Source organism: Lissotriton helveticus, chromosome 12, assembly GCF_964261635.1.
Source record: "Lissotriton helveticus chromosome 12, aLisHel1.1, whole genome shotgun sequence".
Classification (NCBI taxonomy): Eukaryota; Metazoa; Chordata; class Amphibia; order Caudata; family Salamandridae; genus Lissotriton; species Lissotriton helveticus.
The window spans coordinates 640,132,596-640,155,199 of record NC_136073.1 but is presented as its reverse complement, the minus strand read 5'-3'; the positions used below and the strand labels follow the sequence as shown (position 1 = coordinate 640,155,199).

Genomic DNA, 22,604 nt, shown 5'->3' with positions numbered 1-22,604 from the left:
ACTACTGCAACCAAAAAGTGGGCACTTATTAAGTTCCGCTTGTTAGGACTTGTCTACCCCTTCCCCCAATCTTAAACAATGCAGTAACAAATGTCAAAAGTCATCAAACAGAAGTAGCACACTGTAACTCCGCCATCCGGCTTTTAAACCCACCCGTAAGTCCTGAAGTCATTCCCAAACTAGTCGGCATTAGATCGACCTAGGACGGATAAAAAGCTGAGTGAATCTATACTGGATTTTCCAGGCAACCATCCTGAATTCTGGACGGCACCCCAGCTGCGCCCCCCCTGAGCCTAAGTCTGTGAGCCAACTCCTTTTAAATATCCAATTAAAAGACCGGCGTGAATACGGTCCCCACAAAATACAAATAGTTATAGAAAGCATTGCAATGCACCAGTGAGTGTCCCCTGGTGCCAAATTGATTCACCAGGAGAGTTAGTGTTTTTCCCAGAATGTTGACGCCCAGACTCGTACCTGGTTCCACCTTGCTTAAAAATGGACCATGTGAAGATGAGGCACCTTTATTAATACCTAGCATTCTGGCCCTACTTAGTCAGTGAATACTACCGCCCTTCTTGACCATCCATTCCCAGACAGAAGGCCCGGACCACCTTGCATGGCATCGCCGTACAGCCCGGCCGTACTAAGGGCCTTATTTATGAAGGCCTTGCGCCGCCGGTGCGTCACTTTTTCCCATTTTAAGAGTGGCGCACCGGCGGCGCAAGGCCTTCATAAATAAGGCCCTAAGTGTGTACAGTATATATACAGAATATGCAAAAGCTAAGGCCAGGATTTGGGTAAACAGTCAAAATATTGAGTAAAAAATATCGAATGGACATAATATCGAGTTTAAAATATAGACTGGACAAAATATCGAATGGACAGAATATAGACATCAAAAATATAGTTTTTAAGGTAAGTAATGTAATATCGAATGTTAAAAATATAGAAAGTTAAAATATCGAAGTATATAATATAGGTTATTAAAATTATCGAATTTTTAATAATATCGAATTTTTTATAGTGTTTTTTATGTTAATATATGTGTGAAAAGTGTGTATTTATGTTATAATTAATTTTAAATAATGAATTTTGTTTTTTTAATTTTTGCGTAATTTAATTCTGTAGCGGGTTGTGGGTTTATAGGGGAATAGGGTGGGAAGTAATTTAATTATAATTAATTAAATATGTAAATGTATTTATTGGCATTCATTTTTAGTTAATTGTTAATTAATTTATATTGGTAATTAATTACATTTTAATTGGCAATTAATTTTAATTAATTGATTAATTGCTAATTATGTTAATTTTACTAATTTATTTTCTGTAGCGGGTAGTGGGTTTGTAGGGGAATTGGGTGGGAAGTAATTTAATTATAATTAATTAAATATGTAAAAATATTTATTGGTATTTTTTTTAATTAATTGATAATTCATTTTTTATGGGTAATTAATTAAATTGTAATTGCCAATTAATTTTATTTAATTGAATAATTGCTAATTATGTTAATTTTACTAATTTATTTTCTGTAGCGGGTTGTGGGTTTATAGGGGAATAGGGTGGGAAGTAATTTATTTATAATTAATTAAATAATTCAATTTATTTAATTGTATATAATTTGAATTAATTGTTAATTAATTTTGAATTGTTAATTAAATAATTGTTAATTTGTAATTCATTTGGATTAATAGGTAACTAATAGTAATAATTAATTTTAATTTGTTATTTTAATTGATTAATTGATATATTATAATAAATTGGTAATTACTTTAAATACATTTTTTATAGATATTAATTTATATTTTTTTAAATAATATATGAAGTATTTACTTTATCTACTGTTGCACTCTCTGGAGTGGGAATAGTAATTTTTACCCCTACGCTATCCAACGCTTTCCCTACTGTTGCACTCTTTGGAGTGGGAATAGTAATTTTTACCCCTACGCTATCCAACGCTTTTCCTACTGTTGCACTCACTGGAGTGGGAATAGTAATGTTTACCCCTACGCTATCCAACGTTTTCCCTACTGTTGCACCTACTGGAGTGGGAATAGTAATTTTTACCTCTACACTATCTAACGCTTTTCCTACTGTTGCACTCTCTGGAGTGGGAATAGTAATTTTTACCCCTACGCTATACAACGCTTTCCCTACTGTTGCACTCTTTGGAGTGGGAATAGTAATTTTTACCCCTACGCTATCCAACGCTTTCCCTACTGTTGCACTCACTGGAGTGGGAATAGTAATGTTTACCCCTACGCTATCCAACGCTTTCCCTACTGTTGCACCTACTGGAGTGGGAATAGTAATTTTTACCTCTACACTATCTAACGCTTTCCCTACTGTTGCACTCACTGGAGTGGGAATAGTAATTTTAACCCCTACGCTATCCAACGCTTTCCCTACTGTTGCACCCACTGGAGTGGGAATAGTAATTTTTACCTCTACGCTATCCAACGCTTTCCCTACTGTTGCACTCTTTGGAGTGAGAATAGTAATTTTAACCCCTACGCTATCCAACGCTTTCCCTACTGTTGCACTCTTTGGAGTGGGAATAGTAATTTTTACCCCTACGCTATCCAATGCTTTCCCTACTGTTACACTCTTTGGAGTTGGAATAGTAATTTTTACCCCTACGCTATCCAACGCTTTCCCTACTGTTGCACCCACTGGAGTGGGAATAGTAATTTTTACCTCTACGCTATCCAACGCTTTCCCTACTGTTGCACTCACTGGAGTCGGAACAGTAATTTTTACCCCTACGCTATCCAACGCTTTCCCTACTGTTGCACTCTTTGGAGTTGGAATAGTAATTTTTACCCCTACGCTATCCAACGCTTTCCCTACTTTGCATCCACTGGAGTGGGAATAGTAATTTTTACCCCTACGCTATCCAACGTTTTCCCTACTGTTGCACTCTTTGGAGTTGGAATAGTAATTTTTACCTCTACGCTATCCAACGCTTTCCCTACTGTTGCACCCACTGGAGTGGGAATAGTAATTTTTACCCCTACGCTATCCAACGCTTTCCCTACTGTTGAACTCTTTGGAGTCGGAATAGTAATTTTTACCCCTACGCTATCCAACGCTTTCTATACTGTTGCACTCTTTGGAGTGGGAATAGTAATTTTTACCCCTACGCTATCCAATGCTTTCCCTACTGTTGAACTGTTTGGAGTCGGAATAGTAATTTTTACCGCTACGCTATCCAACGCTTTCCCTACTGTTGCACTCATTGGAGTGGGAATAGTAATTTTAACACTCTTGCTATGCTACGGTAATAATATTGTATATTTTTTAATAATAATATTTTAATATATATATATGTTTTAAGAAATAAAATGGTATTATTTTTTATAACTTAAATTAATTCTTTAATAATTTTAAGGTTATTTAAGTATTTTTAAGTATATTTTAGTTATTTAATTTTAATATTTTTTTAATTTTACATTAATTATAATAATTTCGAAATTTGTACAAAGTACATATTTTTAAACGATATTTTTGATTTGATATTTTCTTACTTACCTGTTTGTAGATAGAACTTCGATATTTTTGTAGTCGATATTTTGTAGTCGATATTTTAAATGTCTATATTTTTGTAGTCGATATTATGTCAGTGATCCCAGGATTTGATCAGCCTCCCACATACCAGGGGTGGTACGTACCCTCCGAACCACTTAAACGCAACTAAAGGCCCCAATAGAGGATCGAACTCAGGATTACGAATTTAATGCCCTGCCAAATGTGTTAAGAAGGCTGCCTCGCAAAGTAAGGAGTATATGTACGCCACAAGCGGTGGTTTCACCATAAGCCCTCCTTTCTCCTAGCCCAGAGAACTGCTGGAGCCTCTACTTATTGAACGTGATAGCAAAAGGCAAACACTGTAAAAAAAATTGTTGTTCTCGTAAGAGAACTGAATCAAATAAAATTATTTCAATTATTTCAATAGTGATGGGTACACACATTCCCTGTTCTGTATACACGCTTTACCAACAAAGATTTTCTGGTCCGAAATGTCTCAATGCACATCTTAATTGCTTAAGTAACCTATTTATCTGTTTGCCATTTTCCCTAGAGCCCCTCAGATGGTGTCTGTAATTGTAGCTTGCTGCTCTATTCTACTGTTTATGGACATCAGAACAAATCCCATGACAGAGAAGCAAATGTTACTGATCTGTAATCCTGGATTTATGTATGGTGGTCTCTGTGAATTCATTGCCAACCCCTCCTTTGGATGGAAAAGTGCTATGCACACTGATTCAAAATACATGGCCTCACTAACCCTGCACCACCTGATGGTAGGGCTGGCCTGGTGCAGTTCCTTGAAGGAGTTTGTAGAGTGTGCCCAGCGTACAAGTGCTACATTTTCTTTTTACTTTGGGGTTTTTAACAGGATCTAGTGCAGCGGGGTTTCATCCAAATGCACTGTATCATCCGATTGACTAATTTGATGTGTTCAAACCAACAGCATATTAACACAATGTTGCCTCTAATAGGCTCGGACGGAACTTCCGCGCCAGAAGCGGAACTTCCGTCCGCGCGTACCGAGCCCCCTGCTTTTCATGCAGACAAGGTGATGAGTTCGCCACATCTTGCTCTTTCATAAAACAACGAAGAAGAAATAAACCGGTGCATGCCTTATACCCAATTGGGAAACAAACAGTGTGTTGTCCATGTGTGGCTAATGAGAATCGTTTCGGTCCTGAAGAAAATCCCTGCAGTTAGGGAGATTCAAAACGCGTAGGCTATTTTTTTTGTGGACTAAGTTGTTGTTCAGGCCAATCTGTTATGATTGATTTTGTTACATTTTTTCTTTGAATTGTGGTTACTGTCCGAATGGCCTTTTCGTGTATATTTCATTTAGTATATACGAACTGAACTGTTAATGCCCACCGTAAATAAGGCTCTTTCATAAAAATTTAGGTCAGGGTGGGCATAGTGTGATTGTAGTACGATAGGTCGCACGGATGAATGTGAAGAGTGGTTGAATAGCAGTATGATTCTGTCACGGTGTATATGTTGTACATAGATATTTGATCTTTTAGAGAATTAGTGTTATCTAAATATTTAAAGGGGCTCCTAAAGAAAAACTAAAAAATAAACGTTATTTTGAATTAGAAAAAAACCTTTTCACAAAAAATAAAGAAGAGAATCTGAAAGAAAATTCAATTAAAGTTTTTGTAGATTGAAACAAAAACGGAAAAAGTGTTTTTTTGAAGCAATTGTTTGATTCATTGATCTTCTAATATTTGGGCAAACAACTGTGCAGCACTGGCATTTGCTTTGTTTATTCTGAGTTTGGAGTGGCATTGCTGCGCTTAAGCCAAACCCTTATTGTTCTTTCACAGGATCTATTCCAGAGCTTTTGTTCTGCTATAACAACATGGTGGAACTAGATTCTAGTTTGTGGGGCCTGGAGATGGTTCCAAGTTTAAATATCGATAACAAAAATATAGTTAACAAAAATATCGATGTAAAAATATCGATTACAAAAATATTGACTTCCTATACTTAAACAGGTAAGTACAATAATATCTACTCAAAAATATCGATGTAAAAAATATAGATGTAATAGGTGGTGGAGCCGCTGGCCTGTGCCTTGCGAGAATACCATGGACACAGAGGTGTGCGATTTCCGAATTATCACCTCATTGTATCTACATACGCAGACGATATTCTCTTATATGTGAGGGAACCGGAGGTACACCTCTCCCCAGTTTTATGGGAAGTGGGATTATTTAGCTCCCTTTCGGGAATTAATGTCAATTGGAATAAATCGGTAATGTTCTCTCTCACATCGGCTACAACACGTGTAGACCCGGAATATCCGTTACAGTGGACCGAGGACGCGGTGCGCTACTTGGGCATCCAGTTACATACGGACTCGGAAGTGGTGTTGAGAGAGAACTATGGTGTAGCTATCTCCAAATTGGAAGATGACATTGAAAGGTGGATTTCCTTACCATTGTCTTTGCTGGGAAGGGTTTCCCTGATGAAAATGATCGTGTTACCGCGGTTCCTCTTTTTCTTTATTAATTTTTCCCATGGTGCTGTCGAAATCATTCTTTACGCAATTGACCTCGCTGTTGACGCGGTTAGCGTGGGCAGGCAAACAGCCCAGAGTGGCCTGGAAAGTTCTGACCCGCCCATACACAGCGGGAGGTTTGGGTGCTCCCGATACGGAACTCAATTATAGAGCGGCACAGTGCACTCATGCTTATCAATGGATACACGGCCCTGCTGAGGTTCCTCATGTACGTATAGAAACTATAGTCGCTGACCCGACCCCCTTACCGGCTCTCTTGTTTGCCCCCCGTGACCGGCGCACAGGAATAATGGACTCCTTGAATTTTGTTACACACGCATGGCATCATACGCTAGAAATTCAGACTGGCAGTCTACTCTATGTGCCATCAGCCCCTATACAGTGGTGTTCCTGGCTTTCCCCATGCAAAGACAAGGGGGTAATAGGAGCGCTGAAAAGTTGGGAATACATACCATGGGAGACCTCTTTGAGGGTGGTGCTGCCAGATTTTGGGACCAGGTGGCGGCAACGGAGGAGACTTATACGCTGGTCTCGCGATTTCAGTTCCACAGGTGAGACACGCTCTGAAGAGTCTTTTGGGAGAGGACCTGATGGAACCTCCAGAGGTTGAGGCTTTAAGCTATATAATACAGGCAAAGTCTCCCGATAAACTAGTGTCTATGTTATATCACATGGCACTGGCTGAAAGCCAAACTGACTACACTAAGCCGCGTTTGGAATGGCAGAGAGACCTGGACGTGGAAATGACGGATGAAAGGTGGCTGTACTGCTGCTCAAGTAGCAAACGGGTTTCTCTGAATGGACGCCATCGGCTGATCCACTTTAACACCTTCAATGCTGCAGGAGATTTTCCTGGGTGCTGAACTTTTCAGATTTCCATGGTTCATGACGAGCTCAGCTCGTCATGAGCACACGAGCAGTGTACTGCATGACGAGCTGAGCTCGTCATGAGCATGGAAGGGGTTAAGTTTCTTAATAGGGTCTATTACACCCCTGATAGACTTCACTGATATGGACTACGTGAGAACTCACACTGCGCTCGGTGCGGTACCCTGGTAGTGGAGTTCATGCATGTGGCGTGGAGCTGCCCGGGGATTGCTCACTTTTGGAGCCAGGTGTACGCTGAGGTGAACCGGGTAACGGGACTAGAGCTAGCCCCTGACCCACTTTTAGCACTTCTGGGATATTCCAAACCGATTCCTACGAACCTCAGGCGCCTGGTGGATATGTCCTTACTTTTGGCCAAAAGGCGTGTTGCACTGTCCTGGATGAGAGGCCCCACGCCAACCCTAGCGCAATGGGATAGGGATATGCTTTACTGCAGTACGCAGACAGAATTCTATAGCCAACTGATGCCTCCCCGTAATAGACCAAACATTTCTGGGCCCTTTACCTGAGTTCAAGACTTACAGAAGAGGTAATTGAGGAGGTGGACGAAGACATCCCAGTGGGGGCAAATACACAGGTTCTAACACACACGGAGTCTGGAGAGGAGGATAAGGCTCCCTTTCCAACACCTACTGGGGTAGACCGTAGGCTGGGGACACAGAGATGGGTCTTAGATTGGGGCCTCTGTCAGGTCAGAAATGGGGGGCGACGTCAGGACATTGCCGGATTCTACACAATTATGACAGTTTACTTGACCGCTATGTGTTGATAGACTTTGCTGCATTGGTGGGGAGGGTGTCTGGGTGCTATATTGTACTGTCAAACTGATGGCTATCATGGTTGGGTGTGCCTATGCCTGGTACTTTTGATCACCTGATTGTTTCTGAGTTTTGTTCAATTCATGAAATGCCAATAAACAAATCAATAAAAAAAAAAATATATATATATATATATATATATATATATATATATATATATATATATATATATATATATATATATATGTACCCAAACCGTCGCACAGTAAAGCAGGACAGCAAACACGGACACCAGGTCTGCTGCGATTATCCTTCGTTTATTCAGGTCAGAGAATGGCAATCAACACTCTAATATATATATATATAGATGTAATAAATATTGACTTTAAAAAATAACATAACGTAAATCAAATTAATTACATAATATTAATATTATTAACAAAATAAATTACATTTAATATATATTGTAATTAATTATAACAAATAAACTTAATTTAAAAAATATAAACACAAAAAATGTGTACATATACATATATCTACTTAAATACATTTTATTAACTATTATCTTTATTTAATTTATAAACTTTATTAATTATAAAAAATAAAATAAACACATATATAAATAATTTAAAATAAAATACATACATTTAATAACAAAATAAAAAAATTAGTAGTTAAAACATTGGATTTCAAAGGGGTAAAAATTACTATTCCCACTCCAATGAGTGCAACAGTAGGGAAAGTGTTGGATAGCGTAGGGGTAAGAATTATTATTCCCACTCCAGTGAGTGCAACAGTAGGGAAATAGCTGGATAGCGGAGGGGTAAAACTTACTATTCCCACTCCAGTGAGTGCAACAGTAGGGAAAGCACTGGATAGCGTAGGGGTACTATTCCCACTCCAGTAAGTGCAACAGTAGGGGAAGCGCTGGATAGCGGAGGGGGAAAAGATACTATTCCCACTCCAGTGAGTGCAACAGAAGGGAAAGCGCTGGATAGCATAGGGGTAAAAATTACTATTCCCACTCCAGTGAGTGCAACAGTAGGCAAAGCGCTGGATAGCGGAGGGGTAAAAATTACTATTCCCACTCCAGTGAGTGCAACAGTAGGGAAAGCGTTGGATAGCGTAGGGGTAAAAATTACTATTCACACTCCAGCGAGTGCAACATTAGGGAAAGCGCTGGATCCCAGAACAATAAAAAACAAAACTATCAACATTTTTATTAAATTTTATTTCCAATATTATTATTTACCAATTAATTATTGAAAATTAATGTATTAATATGTATTAATTAATCCAATAAAACATTAATTTCTTACCAGCTTTCTCACCATTTACACAGATAAACACCACAACACACACCTAAAATGAATTACACAATTACAATGAATAATTACTAATTAATTCATGGTAATTAATTAAAAAATATTTAATAATTAATCAATAGAAAATGAATTACTTACCACCCTTCACACCATTTACACATATAAACCCCACAACACAGACCTAAAATTAATTAAACAATTAACATAAATAATTATTAATTGAAATTAATTAACAACTAATTATTAACATATTAGTAATTAATAAATTAACACATTCATTCATCAATTAATTTTATATAAATAGATTACTTCCCACCCTATTCCCCTATAAACCCACAACCCACTACGGAACTACTAACGCAAAATTAAACTTAAAATAAATTAATAACTAGTAAAATTTTAAAACATAAAATAAAATGACAAACAATTCTCATTAAAACACTAAAATACATAACATTATTAATAAATCGATATTTTTGTCCACTATATTTTTGTAAATGATATTCATTACAACTATATTTTTGTAATCAATATTACTTACCTGTTAGTCGATATTCTTGTCACTATATTTTTGTTGTCGATATTTCTTCCAAACGATATTTCTGCGGCGATATTAATGTCCCACGATATTTCTCCATCGATATTCTTGCTCTGCACCCTGGAGGTTGAGTCCTAGATGCTGAACATGGAGATCCGTTTCCAGAACTCACATGGCAAATACCCCAATCTGTGAAACTAGAGGCCTCATTTATGAGGCTGTGCGTCACTTTTACGCCGCCGGTGCGTCACTTTTTGTGACGCACCAGCAGCGTAATAAATGTGCTTAGTTGCACCATATTTGCAAAGTGACGCATCTAGGTAGATGCGTCACTTTGTAAACCCCTGCGCCACATTATACCTACACCAGGTATAATGTATGCAGGGGGGGCGTTCTGACGCAAGAAAGGGTCATAGAAGTGACGCAGTGAAATCTATAAGATTTCACTGCGCCACTTCTAGGACACAAATGCATTAATTTCTTACGCCTGCCTCACAGCAGGCGTAAGACTGACGCAGGCCCTTTCAAATGTGGCTTGCCCCATGTGAAAGGACACATTGCTGGAGTTGCGTCACTTTTGTGACACACTCCAGCAATGCGTCACTTTTGCACCATGCAGATACATCAGAAATACTGACGTATCTGTAACTCCTTGCGCCATGATGCGTCATACTGTTAATATGATGCATCATTGGTGTCGCAAGAAGGGCGCAGTGAAAAGTGAAGCATCGCTGTTTTCACGCAGCTATGCGTCACTTTTCATAAATGAGGCCCTAGGAGTTTAACGAAAATAGGGGATGCCCCTCAATATACGCAGTTTATCTATTCGCTCTTGATTGCACTGGTTTATGGCATCTATCATTGTATAACGAACTGCTGTAAATAAAATTGCCCCTTTGATTTCTTAACTTATATTGCACAATTCCTCTCTTGAAATTGTTGATTTGTTTTTCCCCAGAAAGTTCTGTGAATGTTGAATTATTATCATGTATTTTAGGGGAGTTTAATGTATTGTTGAGTTTAAAATATGTTGCTTCCACTCGTGATGAATTTAACACATTTACTGCTTGGATTATGTATTTCTCATGTTGTACCATTTTTCTTCTGAACTCGACATACAACGCTCCTTTGAGTTCTATGCAAAAGTGTTTGTATTCTTGCAATGCTATCAGTACGTTATTTCGATAATAGACATATACTGGATATTTTCACTTTCTTGTGTGATGATTGGGGTAAATGTTAGCACAATAGAAGTAAGAACGTCTAACTTAACTACTTAAATTAACAATAATTGTTCTTTCAGATTCATTTGCCAAATCCTGATAATTTGAATGACAACCATATGGCTATTTGGAGCAAAATAAAAGATAACCCAAGTGGGCAACAATTTGAAAGGCAGAACGACAAAAGTCCACATTTAATCACACAAACGAAAGGAACAAAAAGGCTTCACAGTGAAAAATCTGAAGGGCCTACGCAGGCTCCGGTTGTTACAGGAAACTCTGCGGGTGCATTACAGTTGGTAAGCCCTCCCAGAAAGAGAAGAGCAAGATCTGTGTTGTTAACAAAGAAACCCGAATGGAGAGAAATGCCCACGACGCCCATGCAGAGATTGATTTCTCTGGTGAAGGAGTGGGATATGTTAAACAGCAAGCAATGTGCACTGCAGTGTATGTCCACCCAGAATGTACAACAAGAGAAAGCAAGTGCCAAAGACACTGCCAATGCCAGTGACACACTCCATAAAACAGCCGTTGTGTCCTCAGAAATTGGGCATTCAACAGAAAATGAAAAGAAAGCAGGTCAGCCTTCGATGAGTCCTGGAAAGAAAGTGCTGCAATATTCTTTCAAACATTGCCATTCAAGCCATGAAAAAGGTCTTCTTTCTAAGCAGATCATTATGGGGGAAGGCTACCTGAAAAAGAAAACAGGTGTGCCGAGGTTTAAGTGGATGTCAGATCAAGAAGAGGAAAGAAGCATCCTACCTACAAAGTGTAGAGGTAAGAAGATCCCTGTTAGGAACTCATTGGCGGCTGTCACAGCGAGGTTACAGCTCAGCTGCACTTTCTATTGGAAAGTAAGACACTTGATATGTATCGATTCCGGGGTGTGGGGTGGAGGGAGGGGCTGCACACCCTGGCACTCGCTTAGCATAATGTTGGGCTTGCTAATTTTTGTGCAGTTCCATTTAGGGGGGAAAATATGAGAGGGTAAAAAGTACTTTTTTCTGATTTTACCTCACAGGAAATTTTGCTCACCCCTACAGCACAAACCACTGCAAGCATATAGGCCACATTTGCCATTAATCGCGCCCTTCAACTTGAAAGGACGTGTTCCATGGTTTGGTGTAATGTTCAGCAGTTTTTGAGATATTAGCTTTTGGAAAAGGTGCAGGGTGGAATTCAAAAGATGAACACTTTTGTATATCTTAACAAGTTGAAAAGGCATTTTTTTATTTGATTTTAACTTTAGCACAATTTGATGAAGATGTATGAAACCTAACACACTTGTAAATCCACTGCCGGGTAATTAAAAAGAAAGGGTGAACAAATGTTCATTTGCTAATAAATTTGCCATTGTCACGAATCTTCACAAAATGTAACACAAGTTTTAAAGGACTCATTTCTCTTGGTATGGCACTTTTTCAATCAAGGGTGCTCAGAGTTAAAGAGGGCAATTACATTTTATTTTTCATTTTCCTCCTTGAAACTGTTTGATCAACCTACATGAAATGTGGCAGGCAGTTACAAAGCTACACCAAATGCAGTTATTTTGCGTTCCGTGTAGATCTAGTGGGAGACCACGGTTAAAAGTGGGGACAAAATCATTTACTGAGGACCCTTTGATGGATCTGCATGGCATTTAGCTGAGACTTAGAATGTTTAACCTACAGCTGACATCTCAGTCTGATGCAAGTCCAGGGACACATTCAGAGGAGTGCTAATTTGCACAAAAAAGGGACACCATTTTTTTAATCCGCATGAATTTCTTAAGACATTTGTTTTGGCATGTCTAGGTTTGAGAAAATCCATCAAGGGGGTGTCCAAAAATATATTGGGAGGTAACACACATTTAATTATTACATTTGGTGCTGTATCATGAAACCACATTACATTTGGCAGACAGAATATTAAGCCCCATTTACGTTTATCAAGTTTCATGCATTTGAGGTGGGGTGTACAGTTAAAGGGAAAGTTCAAAAAGTCTTTACTTTTTGTGTAGTATATTGGGCCAGATGTACGACCAAGGAATTTGCGACTCACAAATTGCATCGCAATAGCAACTCGCAATTTGCGACTGGCATATTGGTATGTACAACAGTGTCTGAGACACTGATTACGATTCCCAATGGGGTTGCAAATTCTTGAAATTTGTGACCCCATTGGGAACAGCTGCCCTCTCAGGTATGGTGGCATGCTGGGCTCAGCAGTCCTCCATGTCTGAGACTGCTTTGCAATAAAGCAATTTTTTTTTAATGCAGCCCGTGTTCCTTAAAGGAAACCGGGATGCATTTAAAAAGATAAAATTGAAACATTTCCGTTTAATTTTTTAAGGTAGTTGTCCCTGGGACCACTGCCTGCCCTAAAAAATATTTTAAGAGCCAGTCACAAAGGGGAAGGGGTCCCTTGGGAACCACTTCCCATTTGCGAGTGGCTTACCACCCTTCTGCGGTCGCAAAACAGTCATACATGGCATTTGGCATCGCTATTAGGAAAGGAATGCCCCTTCCTAATAGCGAGTCGCAAAACACTATTTTGCGAGTTGCTAATTTTTGGGACTCGCAAAATAGGGTTTGTACATGGCCAAAAGGATTTTTGCATGCGCAAACTGGTCTCAGACCCGTTTGCACATGCGAATAGCCCTCGTACATCTGGCCCAAAATGTTTATTTCGGATACAAAGATACAAAAAACACAGAACAGTAAGTAACCAGATAAAAACAAATCTCAGAAAACATCATCCCATAATAAAATAGGAGAGAAAAAAATAAAATAAAGATACAGTGGGGAGACTTCAGACGAGATGGAGCAGCGTCTAACCAATAACAATGTAAATAAAGTTCACTTTAAGACATCAGTGCATTAAAACACTTGACATATGTGGGTGATCCAGGCAGCGTACAAAAATGTTGTCATCCTAACAACAATTATCTCTCTCGTGTCTAAAAGTAAAGTGCGTAGTACATGAGCATAATGATGAACGCCCCAAAGATTTCATAGAGCCCTCAGCCATTGTTTTCATAGTCTATCATAGGCTGGACAGAAAAAGGCAAAATGATGCAGAGTTTCTTCCGCTGACTTGCATGAGGGACACACATCGTCCTGAGACAGAAAGTGATATTGCCTGGTTGCTGGTGCAGGCGCATGAAGGCAACTGCACCACATAGCAGAGAGATTATCCAAGGCAGGTAAACCCCCAGCTCTGGCCTCAGGACCCTGGCATGCCTCAGTTTCTCCTGCATCTGTGACATGGTAAAGTGTCACAGGTAAAGGTTAGCCACCTGCGCTGCAGGCTTAAGCCCTGCAGAGCCAGTGGCTACACACCAATCATCCATTAACCTCACCCTTTCCCAAACTCTTGCAGAGTTGGGAAAGGGTGGGGTGAAACAGCAGAGATTGAAATCTTGAGTCTGTGACTATGCAGTTTCGAGGTTTCAGTTTCAAGCTCCAGCACTGGTGGCAGAAACAAGCTGTAGAAGTCCAGATGGGACCTGCGCAGGCAGCAAGGTAAACTAAAAACCTTTTAAATGCTGTGTGTGTATCAGTGGTCGAAGTGGAGAAAAAAAAGTAGGGGAACTGTGGGTGGGAATCAGGGGGCGGGAATAACCGAAGATTGGATCAGTGGGCGGAGTCCGGGGTGTGGCTAGAAATAGCAAAACATTCCAATTTTTAGTACGTTTAGCATTTAGCATTTCACTGACCAGTTACAGCTTATAACGTTATTTAATTCAAACAATGGATAAACATGTTTATTTTAGGTTTAATTCAGGAAAAAGCAAACACTCATAGAGAATGCAGGTTTATGTAAAGCGTGCAACATATGCAAATCAGTCTTGATCCTACGCTCAATGGGAGCAGTCCAGCCCAAACTGGCTTGCCAGGTCCTCCCTGGACTGGAAACAAGCATCTTAGGACTGGTTTCAGGCTTTCAGCCCTCATCCGCCAGGATAGCTTGATTCCAGTGGCATGGAGAGCACGAGACCCACGTCTGGGTATACCCATCCCACTTGGGGTGACAAAAGCAAAAAGAACAACTGATGGACAGAATGCAGAACAATGTCATACATTCACCCGAGTACAGAGATCTGGGCCTAAATCCATTGTTTCTTTGCTCACCATGCCATTCCAGTTTGGACCCAGCCATATGCAAATCAGTCTTGATCCTACGCCCAATGGGAACAGTCCAGCCCGAACTGCCAGGCCAGGTCCTCCCTGGACTGGAAACAAGCATCCTAGGACCGGTTTCGGGCTTTCAGCCCTCATCAGCCAGGATAGCTTGATTCCAGTGGCATGGAGAGAACAGGACCCACGTCTGGACATACCCGTCCCACTCGGGATGACAAAAGCAAAAAGAACAAGATGGACAGAATGCAGAACAATTTCATACATTCACCCCAGTACAGAGATCTGGACCTAAATCCATTGTTTTTTCTGACCATGCCATTCCAGTTTGGACCCAGACATTTGCAAATCAGTCTTGATCCTGCACCCAATGGGACCAGTCCAGCCCAAACTGCTAGGTCATATGTATTCAAGTGTGCTTTCATTCGAGAAGTGAACACAAAGCAGTACCCACTGAACTATGCACATAAAATATTGCTCTTCATGGATCACTGTTAGTGTAATATACAGATTCTTCCTGAATATCCTTTGAATTGCGTTCCTGCCTAAATGACACACATGAGCATGTTTGGTACACAAAAGAAGGTATCTGGGTAGACCTCTGAGGTAAGCACATTTATGTTATTCATAAGGACCCTCACACAGGACCACTTACCCTTTTGATCTTCCTGTACAATTCCTGCCTGTGCTTAACTATGCATAATCTTTTGGCAGATGTTTTAAAGTCTGCACCTTTAACATAATCTTCCTAACAAGTAATATAATTTTTTTTAACTTCTAGCCAATTTTGTAAATTTTTTAGGGCTATGCCGAACAGAACAGAAGTAAAGGCAGAATGCATTCATGGCATCTGCAGTCCTGTGACTTTGAGTTGAAGAGAAGTTGTATTGTGCAGAGATGGGTTTGGGTCCAGGCCGGGGAAACTCCAGCCGAACCCTTACTGAGGCAGAGGTTCCGGTGTTGTGCCAGAGGCTAAGCTCTCCTCTTGCTGGTTCAGAGACACGCTTGCCATAAGTGGATTGGAAGCAGCATGACCTAGACGGTGCTTTGTCAAGGCAGAGGATCACCCAGCTCTTTAGAATAGAGCTGTGTGTTCTGCCTCTTCATGGCCTTTCTACTAGTCCCAGATTTGGCGGCACTGTCTAATCCCAAGTCTCTTATGTTATTCAATGTGTTTCCAGTTTAGGGCGCACAGGTACTCAGTTCAGTGTAGTCAGTTTGTTAAAATAAACTAGTTTGTGTGCCTGTAGATAGAAGGGAAGGGGGAGGACGTTGTGGGCACTCCAGACTAGGGTGGCCAACTGGCATGGGTGCAAATTCAGGATGGTGAGTGTAAGAGTTCAGGACAAGGGGTCAAAATTCAGGACAAAAATTTGGGGCAACAGGTACGCTTTGCAGACACATCAGTAGATGTCATGCAATAGTATATAAATAAATAGGCAAGTCACTTCTCCTGCCCTGTCACTTTCACCTGCCCGGTCACTTCTCCTACCCTGTCACCGCTCCTTCCCTGTCATTTCTCTTGCCCAGTCACTTCCCCTGCCCCATCACTGCTCCTGCCCGTTCACTGCTCCTGCTTGTTCACTGCTCCTGCTCGGTCACTGCTCCTGCCCGTTCACTGCTCCTGTCCGCTCACTGCTCCTGCCCGTTCACTGCTCCTGCCCGTTCACCGCTCCTTTCCTGTAACCTTTCCTGTCCTGTCACTGCTCCTGACCCGTCACTTCTCCTGCCCAGTCACCTCTCCTGCCCAGTCGCCTCTCCTGCCCAGTCACCTCTCCAGCCCAGTCGCCTCTCCTGCCCAGTCGCTTCTCCTGCCCAGTCGCCTCTACTGCCCTGTTGCCTCTCCTGCCCAGTCACCTCTCCTGCCCAGTCACCTCTCCTGCCCAGTTAACTCTCCTGCCCAGTCAACTCTCCTGCCCAGTCACCTCTTCTTTCCCATCACTGCTCCTGCCCAGTTCACTCTGTGTAAAACATAGACAAATTACACAAGGTGGCAAGTTCCCCACAGTACTCTGCTTGGGGAAAGCTCTGTAATCACTAACTAGGATTTTATTTATTTTTATTATTTTGAGTTTTATATAGCGCTGGCTAGACCCGGAGGTATCAGAGCGCTTTACATAAGGTTCCACAAAATTACATCAGTTACAAATTACATCAGTTACAAGAAAACATTTCAAGAGCGTCAGTTATCAGAAGTATCTAGGATGGCATGAATCACATGCTTGCCTGCGTCTCGTCAGCAATGATTCGTCTGAGCAAGAGAGGTCCTAAGGTTTTCCAGGACCCCCAGTAAGATTTCAATGGCCATGTCCCAGAGAACATGCGTGTAGCGACCTTATAAACAAACAACATTGGCTGATATCAATGCCTGGCTAGCAGGAGATAACATATGCGCGAGTTTTATGACACGTGCACTCACAGAGGCTTACACTGTAGCCCCTTCGATGTACAATGGTGTCATGGCACACTCACATCGGCTTGTTCTGGAGCATCTTAGATTTCCCAAACTTCCCAGCACACTCACAGGGGCTTGGGCTGGAGTACCTCTGGTGTACACAAGTCTTATGGCCCACTCACATAGACTTGCAACACAGCACTTCGGATTTACACAAATCTTATGGCATACTAGTGCTTAATTTGAGCCGGTGGTTGCCGGCGGGGAGCACCAGCACTTATTTTTGGGCACCAAAGAGCAAGAGACTGAAAAACGAACAAAGCAGAAAGACAGAGGAAGAGAATGACGAAAAACCCACCATAAAGGGAGAAAGCAGGAGTGTGTAAGGATGAGATAAAGGGACAGTTAGTGTCTGGCAGCAGAATAAAGAGGCCTGAGGCTGTTTCAAGACCACGCATCCTTGGCATTCAGTACGCTGATATTTAATTGCACCGGCTGCGGGATTCAGAGCAAAGTTTTGGTCACGGGCACTTATTCTATTACAAATTAAGCACTGTGGCACACCCAGGGGGCTTGAACTGGAGCTTTTCGAAATGACACAGATGTTATGGCACACTCGCAGAGACTTGCAACTGAGCACCTCAAATGTACACGCATTCCATGGAGAACTCACCAAGGTTTGCACTGGTAAAACTCTGATTTACACGGGTATTATGGCATGCTCTTGCCGACTTGCACTGTGACGCCTCAGATAAAACACAGATCTCATAGCACAAACACTTATACTGGAGCATCCCCAATTTGCACGGATCGTATGGCAGACTCACAGAGAATTACACTGGGGCATCTCTAGACTGCACTGACCATGTGACAGACTCACAGAGATTTACTCTGGAGCATCCCCAGATTGCACAGATCGTATGGCCGACTCACAATTTACTATGAGGCATCCCCAGTTTGCACGGATCGTATGGCTGACTCACAGAGATTTACTATGGAGCATCCCCAGTTTGCACAGATCGTATGGCACACTCACAGAAATTTACACTGGGGCATCTCTAGATTGCACAGACTCTATGGCCCACTGACAGAGCCGTGCACTGTCCGGAGCACTTCATATTTACACAACTCTAATGGAGAACTCACCAGACTTGCACTAGTGCAACTCGGTTTTACACAGCTCTTATGGCACACTCACACTCGGGCATCCACTGGCGCTATTCCGGAGATATCTATTGTCTCGTGGGTGCAACAATTATATGACTATGGTAAAAGCAAGCTGAGCACCTTCTTAAATTTCGAGAATAATTTATCACAAAAGTGAACTCTATTTCAGAAATGTTACAGTGAGAAAACAAAGGGATCCCAATAAAAGTCAACAAAGAGCTCAGAAGCCCTAGAGAGCAGTCCCCTCCGATGACTTCTGTGCGAAGTCCAGAGGTACACCCCAGTAGCACACTCTCTGTTACCGTGTTTGCGCAGGACTTTAACTTCAGGTTTAGACATTTGAAGTGGGATAAAACATAAAGGAGAGCTGGATTACTGTTGTGGCTGTCGATCACTTTTGGGCATTTTCACCAATGCAATTACCACCAGCAAAAGTCTGGGGTAGTGATTGATGATTGTATGCACTTTTCATCAAAGGGAGCTCAATTGACTCACAGTGAGAGACAGTGAAGATATTGATACTTCTCCAAGCCATAAAGCAGCTAAAAACTATTCAGTTCCAAGAGCAGCGCTATACGAGTGCAAGTTCCTTCCACCCTTCATCATTCATTTATTCATAAGAGGGACGCGAGACGGCTGGGGGCGGAGGCACACATACATAGGTCGAGTTAAATGAAGATTAAGAGGTAGCCATAGAGAGGGGCAGTGCGAGAGAGAAGCAAAAGAGAGGGAGAGAGAGAAAAAAAGAGAGAGGGAATAACAGGAGTTCTAAAGCTACAGGGGCGGAGCGGGGGAGAGCGCTATGGGATAATAAAGAAAGTCAAACAGAACGACAGAGATAATTAAACAATGAAAGAAAGAGACATGGAGAGGGAAGAAGGAGACGGAGAGAACGACCGATGGAAAGAAAAAGACAGAGTCCAAAAAAAGATTCAAGAAATAGGGTTTAGTTGTCTATAAACAGGGACACTTGCAATTATGTGGCTAAAGAAGACCAAACTTGGCCACAGGCGGCATATTCTATGTCAGTATTATTTTCAGCATTATCCTTTTCAAGGCAGTAATACTATGTGAGCAAAGGGTGCGCTTTATTTGTAGCAGCTCAGCACTTGTATGGAGGGATTCACAGTTGAAAGGTGAGCTGTCAACCCTACCAAGCGTTTTCATCCTTTTGAGGTAGAAACATTTTTCTTTGAAAAGTGCTAATTATGCAGCATATTGTGTGTCATGTGACAAGTGGGGCAAACAGATAATTAAGCGGAAAACACCATGGTCGTGGAATCACTCATTCTAGTGGCCTGTGGTAAAAGAGACAGAGGCAGCAGCTAAAATCACCCAATAATTGCAGAGACAGACAGGAAGTCTGCGAGAGGGAGCGTGACAGAGAGGACGAATAGCAGATTCTATAGACAAAGTGACAGACAGAGAGAGCGCAAAGGGGGAAGATGGCTTAAGCAGAAGATACTATAAACAGAGACAAGCTGACCTTGAGAGAGCTTCCAGGTCCCCGGACTACGCCAGGGCCGGGTGGGCACAGAGCAGTCCAAGCGCCTAAACCCACAGAGGCAGCCACTGACACATCTGACCACTACTCCAGCCTCCTAGGCTTGCAGACTCACCTGACCTGAGCAGTACTGCCAAGTGTCATCCATCAGGCGTTAGGCTAACGCATTCTGGGAGTTTCCCCGCATTACCGCGAGGGGCCAGAATGCTCACGCAAATCAGCTGAGATGTAACATTTTCCCCATCCTATAAATCTTCCTTGCTGAGTTTGCGTTGTTCCCGTCCCTTTCTGCCAGGGACAGACAAAGTTTAGAGGGTGTTTTGAGCCCTCACAGGATGACGGTTCAGCCTACTTGCGTTCCAGCGATCCCAGTTTGAACTTATTCGGCCTTCTCCACGTCATGCACTATGATTGATGCCTGCTGCATGGCAGCATATCCCACGTGACTTGCTGTACTATGTAACTCTTCTTTACGGTCCAGGGACTTGTACCCAGTTATCGCTGTGCATCACTTAGCTGCTGTTTTCCTTCTCCTGTGAGACAGCAGCACTACTGGCTGGCACTCACAGGTAGAGCTGCTGATACTCCAGTGTGTGCTAACTGAGCAGTGTCTCCTGTGCACAACTGGAGCGCTCTTCACTGGGAGTAGCGTAACCTCTGACCTCTCTGCTAGCACCGCTGGTAATATACGCTGCTGTATCGCACTGCTAGGAGGAAATATGGAAGTCCTTTCGAGAACTGATAGTCTAATTTGTAATGTCTCTATTTAGTTACATGAGCACACTCGTCTTGCAGGGCTAATCCTGCTGACAGATGCACCATACCTTGCTACCTTAGACCCGAACATGCTCTGCCTGTGGCCTCGTGCACTGCACAATGAGCTTCGTAGTGCTTCCCAAGTCCTAACCATTAGCTTATGCCCCCTGATCACCTGTGTAGGGGTCGCCTGCATCTCTGAGACTGCCTGGGCTCAGACAGCTGCAGCAATGCTCAGCTGTGGTCACTGACGGGCCAGTGTCCTAACCCATCAAAACATGAAGATTGTTTTAGTGTGTGTTAAAACACACACCACGTGATAGATGCCTCTTTAAACTGTGCTCTGAAAGTGCCCTTCTCTTGAAACCATGTAGAGGCCTGTGCAAAGGTTGTACATATGTTTGTTGTAATATTTGACAGTGCTCGGATATAAAATATGCACTTTTTATATGTATGATCAAGGGTGCGCATTGGACTAATGACAGTATCCATGTGTCTCCCTGCGGATCGAAGAAATGCAAATAGCAAGATTGTTTATCCTACACCTCGAGTCAATAATTTAATATTTACATATGTTTTCATGTTTGTCATTTAATTATCGCATCCTCATTTTGATACTCGTGGTTTTGTCTAATAGCCATCATAGGCCTTTAAGAAGCAGAGCAAACGTAAAAACAATAGGATTGATCACGTATTGCAGATTGATAGCTCAAAGGATGGTAGTGGAAGGGAAGAAAGGATGTTTACCTGTTGCATTTTGAGGCGGCAGATCATAGGATGTCAGGAATGCGGCTCAGAGTTTACTGAGCACTTTAGCTGAGCATTTGCCTGCTTCAGTGTGCAATGGTCAGACACTCATGTGCAGCCAGCAAGAACAGAGGGTCCGCTGCACTGATGATGGCCTTCTCGTTGTGACCTTGCCACGTTATCCTCTTTCATGACATCATCAGTCAGGCAGATGCTCTCTGCTGTTCTGAGCACCCACATACCAGAGACACCTCATGCAGATCTCGCTGGCATATGCTAACGGCAGGCAGTGGGCGGGCGCATTGTCATTCCAAAGGGGATAATCTGCCTCAATTGGAATGACATTGGGCCTGCCCTCGGTCTGTGCTAGCTCAGGGAGGGGCTGCTGCAGCCTCTGGAGTTCACAGAGAAGTGCGAGCAGCCCCTGGAAGCTGAAAAAAAAGATGTCGGTTTAAGTAGGACTATTCTTGCCGTCCCGGGATGCTTTTTTAAAAGAAAGAAGTAGGGGAACGGACTGAAATAATTTTTAGAAGTAGGGGCACGCCGTGCCCTTCCGTCCCCGCCCACTTCTACCGCTGGGGTGTATGCATGACAGTGTGTGTCGGGGAAGAGCATGCGTATGTGTGAGCATGTCTGTGTGTGTGTGAGTGAAAGTGAAAGTGGCAGGAGTAAGGAAGTGAGTGAGAATGAGTGACAGAAAGAGTGAGAATGAATAAGAGTGAGGTTGGGAGAATGAGAGTGAGTAACTGAGTGTTTCTCTGTGTGAGCTTGGTAACACTGAGCGAGTCACAGTCTGAATGAGCTTTGTGAGTGAGAGGATGAGTGAGACAGAGTGAGTCAGAATGCGACTCTCTTTTGCCGTGTTTTCTGTTCCGCCGAGGGACGCTGCAGGGGAGTGGAGCAGAGCGGAGCGGCGGCTGCGGTGTGTGCGTCTGTGATTGCGAACGCCGTGCGTGAGTGCTGTGAATGTTGAGAGGCTGCCTCGGGAATACATCGGGAGCTCTCAGCTTTTTGCCACTGAAGGCGTGCCCCGTGTTCGCTGCCGAGGCTGTCGAGGCTAGAGTCAGGGGGCGCAGGTAACCGGGAGTTGTAGAGCCTCTGAGCTTCAGAGAGAACGAGAGCTGAGAGCTGTGCCC

The 22,604-nt window shown here is 42.3% G+C and overlaps 1 protein-coding gene across 3 annotated transcripts in view; it reads left to right on the top strand.

The window, feature by feature from the left end:
• The window catches only part of KCTD19 (potassium channel tetramerization domain containing 19), a 2,598,446-nt gene that overhangs the window by 1,750,401 nt on the left and 825,441 nt on the right, over positions 1–22,604 (top strand). For all 3 annotated transcript variants that reach the window (XM_078669086.1, XM_078669084.1, XM_078669085.1), the window contains one exon: positions 10,862–11,558. In XM_078669086.1, coding sequence (XP_078525212.1) covers positions 10,862–11,558 — 697 coding nt within the window. The remainder of the gene's footprint in view (positions 1–10,861; positions 11,559–22,604) is intronic.